The sequence below is a fragment of the Triticum dicoccoides genome, chromosome 4B (assembly GCF_002162155.2).
Source record: "Triticum dicoccoides isolate Atlit2015 ecotype Zavitan chromosome 4B, WEW_v2.0, whole genome shotgun sequence".
In the NCBI taxonomy this organism is placed as follows: Eukaryota; Viridiplantae; Streptophyta; class Magnoliopsida; order Poales; family Poaceae; genus Triticum; species Triticum dicoccoides.
Window position 1 is genome coordinate 471,544,444 of NC_041387.1, and position 4,151 is coordinate 471,548,594.

A 4,151-nucleotide genomic window follows, 5' to 3' on the forward strand; every position below is an offset into this window, starting at 1 on the left:
TTGTCATTAGGTTGTGCATGATAAATACTTTGTGTTAAGAATATGGAGCATGACAAGGCTATATGATTTTGTAGGAATAACTTTCTTTGCCATTGATATTTTCAAAGGCATGATTGTTTGTTGGTATGCCTGAGTATTGATGTTTTTATGTCAAATTATAGAATATTGCTTTGAATCATACAGATCTTAATATTCATGCCACAAAAGAGAGATTACATGATGAATATGATAGGTAACATTCCACATCAAAATTTTTGTTTTTATCATCTACCTACTTGAGGATGAATATGATAGGTAACATTCCACATCCAACATATGCATAACTTTTTTATTTTTCCATGCTATTATAGTATCAATTTTGGATGTTTATTATCCAATTATATATCCTTTTTTTGGACTAACCTATTAACCTAGTGCCCAGTGCCAGTTGCTATTTTTTGGCTTGTTTTGGCTTTTCAGGAAATCAATATCAAAAAGAGTCCAAACGGAGAAAAAACTTAGGATTAATTTTTTTCTGGACCAAAAGGGACCCTAGAAGGTTCGGGAGAAGACCTGACGAGCCACGAGGGAGCAACATGCTCGGGAGGCCGCGCCTCCCAGGCTCGTGGGCCCCTCATGGCACCTCTTGACCTAATTCCGCCTCTATAAATTCTCAAATATTCCACATACATCAGAGAGCCATCCAAAAATACTTTTCTGCCGCCGCAAGTTTCTGTTCTCGCGAGAACCCATCTGGAGACCTTTTTCGGTACTCTGACGGAGGGGGGAATCGATCATGGAGGGCCTCTACATCAACCTTGCCGCCCCTCTGATGATGTGTGAGTAGTTTACCACAGACCTACGGGTCCATAGCTAGTAGCGGCGTGTTTGTTGGGATCCGATGAATTATGAGTTTATGATCAGATTATCCATGAATATTATTTGAGTCTTCTCTGAACTCTTTTATGCATGATTGTTACAACTTTGTATTTCTCTCTCATCTATTCATTTGGTTTGGCCAACTAGATTGATCTATACATGCTGGGTGAAAACCCTGTCTGGCTTCGGTCAGACCAATGGAGGTGGCGCCTGCGGACGTCTTTATCTTCCTGAAGTCTCCGGTGTGGTTGCTCCTTGGCCTTCGTCTTCTCCGGATGAAAACCATGATCTTTGGATTGAACAGTTTCAACTCTCAACTTCACCTTTTCACGGTATCTTCACCGGGAAGGGCTCTGGCGGCTCCGTAGTGTTGCTTCCTGTCATTTTGCAGTCTACTTCGAGTCACTCGGTGTGTTGTTGGTGTAGCCCATTGGCACCTATGTATCTGGCCTTGGATGCGTGTGGGTTTTGGGGTGTTGTCTTGCGTTTGGGTCGGTTCGAATGTTGCTTGTTGCTTTATATGTAAAGCGGGGCAAAAGTCTTTTTCGGTGAAGCTCACTTGTACCATTCCAGTTCATTTCATTTGAATGACTAGTTAGAAGTTTAAACGTTGTAAAACAATTCATTCATGTACATATGGGTATCACAGTATGTATTAGTAATTTTTTGTGACAAAATATGATATTTTGCATTTTTCAAAAAAAAATAGTACGAAATGAGTGGCTAAATGAGACATGTTTTGTGCACCGAACTTGTTCCTTTTCCACATGGCACAAGGATGCATCTTTGGACCAAATTTTGCAAGAAACTAAAATACTCCAATAGTATGCATCTCATCTTTTTTCAAGAGGTTTGACAATGTAAATTTAATTTTATTAGGATAGGATAGGAGCACATCCTACATTCTGAGTTCATCCGGAGTCACCGTGACTTGACTAAACCCTTGTATGGCTACCTGGACGCCGATAAGTGCCACACGTGTGGGTGTTAGGGAGTCTGTCCACACATTTTGTGTGGGCGAACTGCTGAAGCCCACACACCGGCCCCTCCCGTGTGGTAAAACAGCCGTGTGGGCGACCGGGTGAATGCCCACACACCAGCCCAGTCCTATGTGGCACTAAAAACATGCCAAGATTAATGCGCTCACAAACGGATGCGGATCCATGCGTGTGGGCGAGATGCAAGCGCCCACACGTGTGGGCGTTAGTGTTTCTTTTGAAAAATTCTGTATGGAAAAATCAAAAGAAATATGACCATGAGAGTGGTTCAAAGCTGACTGTGAGCTGCCTAATTGGAATTTCGCCTAAACCAGACCATGGCTCTCTGTGCTTACTGGTGGAAACAAATTAAACAAACCAGTCCGAGGTTCTTTACTGTCATGCCGGCGATCGTTCTTACACACATCATGCGTTACCTACCACCCTGCATATCCACACATAACACATGCCTACTGGCTGCTGTATTTTTCTCTTCCGAAAAGAAGGATATCACATCGGTCTCTGTATCAATTGGTGCACACTGCTGGCTTCTGTGTCATGTTAACAACTCAGGGATACAGTACAACACACGGGGCGTACACTATCGCATACTAGGAGTCACTGAGTTCCACAGCACTTTATTGATGTTTTCACATGCGCACAGATGGCATCGCAGTCGCAGCTCGCTTTTCTTGAAACCAGAAGCTGCAGCTAGCTTCAGTTTGCAGTGACGGCCATCTTCATCCCGAGCCCGCAGTGGCTGCTGAGGCTGCAGATGAAGTAGTTCGTCCCGGGGACGAGCGGGACGTGGTCGCTCCCCGAGGTGTAGGTGTGCGTCGCGCCGGAGCCCCGGCAGCTGTTGTAGCCGCCGGCGTCCACCGCCACCACGTTGTGCACGGCCGGGTTGTAGCTGAACACTGCCCCGTAGATCAGAGACACGCACCACATGAGACGAGGTAATAATACGGAGCAACGGGGAGGGGCAATCGACTTGGTCACTCACCGAGGACGTCCCCTGCGCGGAAGCTCTTGCCGATGGGCCAGCTGCCGGAGGCGAACGACCAGTCGACGTTGTAGGTGGCGGCGCCGGCGGTGTCGGCGCCGAGGAGGAGGCACAGCACGAGCAAGCCGAGGGCGAAGCCCTGCGCCGCACTGCCTCTTCCCTGAGCCATAGCCATCACCCTCCTGCTGCTTCTCTGCGTCTCTCTGTGTGGTGTGTGGGGGACAGGTTGAGTGAGGGAGCAGAGTGACTGTAGTTATAGTTCCGTTGGGTTTTGCTGTGCACGAGAGCGTAGGGCGGCATTTATAGAGGCGGAAAGGGCAAAGCCGGCTACCTGGATCTAATCACAAGTCCATAGACGGCAGCACATTACTGTAGTTATACCAAAATGGAGTAGTAGTTGTACCGAATGGCGTGGGTGGTAGCGCACGCCGTCCATGGATCCACAAAAGCTGGGAAATGCTAACTGAGCTTAGGTATAGCTTTTTGGACATGCATCTTGTCCTGCTGCATGTGTAAAGAAAGATTACATTCTCAGCCAATTCCTTCTCTTGGGATAATGATGCTCCCTCTAATCGGTATTACTTGTTACTCAAACGGATGTATGTAGCACTGAAATACATCTAGATACATTTATTTTTATTTGAGCGACAAAATAATATGCTTCGAAGAGAGTAAAAAAAATCGTAGAAAAATCTCAATCCACTAAGATTTATCCTAATTTTGTTCTAGCAATGCACACACCAATGACTCCTTTCCTTCTCAAAACACAACAAACCCTATTGAAACGCCTTAAATGAAGAGCTAAATTTTGTGGAATGTTCCATTACCTCATTTAACTTCAAATTCTTCTTTGTTGCAGGGCATCTAACTTTTTTTTGGAGGAATGTGACATTTAACTTCAAATTCAAGTGTGTAGGCTATAGGGATAACAATAAGCCAAACTTTCTAACAAAATTGAGAAGTCAGTTTTGATTTCAAGAAAGGAGAGGGACGAGTGGACGTGGAACGCCAAGGCATGCGACATCGCCCCACCTGTAAACTCATACTGTCAGATCTCATGTATGGCGGCTTCAGAATTAGTGTTTCGCCAGAGGTGTTTTATGCGCTTTGTTGTGTCGCTTCTGCGGATGAACTGCGACATCTTCATGCATATACGCTCGGACGACCTATCTCACTCAACTGTAGCCATGGACAGTAGATTCGGCGCCCTAGCCTTTTTACGACGAACTTACTCTAGAAAATGGGGAATAGATTTTTTCCATATAAAATATGCTCGATTCGACCTTGGAACTTCAATGATGCAACCAAAGTTA

At 45.3% G+C, this 4,151-nt stretch overlaps 1 protein-coding gene across 1 annotated transcript; it reads right to left on the bottom strand.

The window, feature by feature from the left end:
- Positions 1–2,295: 2,295 nt before the first annotated feature.
- Positions 2,296–3,097, bottom strand: LOC119293759 (chemocyanin-like). The gene is made up of 2 exons (XM_037572125.1): positions 2,839–3,097; positions 2,296–2,752 (listed from the first exon to the last, which is right to left on the bottom strand). The coding sequence occupies exons 1-2, from the start codon at positions 3,011–3,013 to the stop codon at positions 2,553–2,555; spliced, it is 375 nt and encodes a 124-aa protein (XP_037428022.1). The 5' UTR covers positions 3,014–3,097; the 3' UTR covers positions 2,296–2,552.
- Between the last annotated feature and the right edge of the window lie 1,054 nt (positions 3,098–4,151).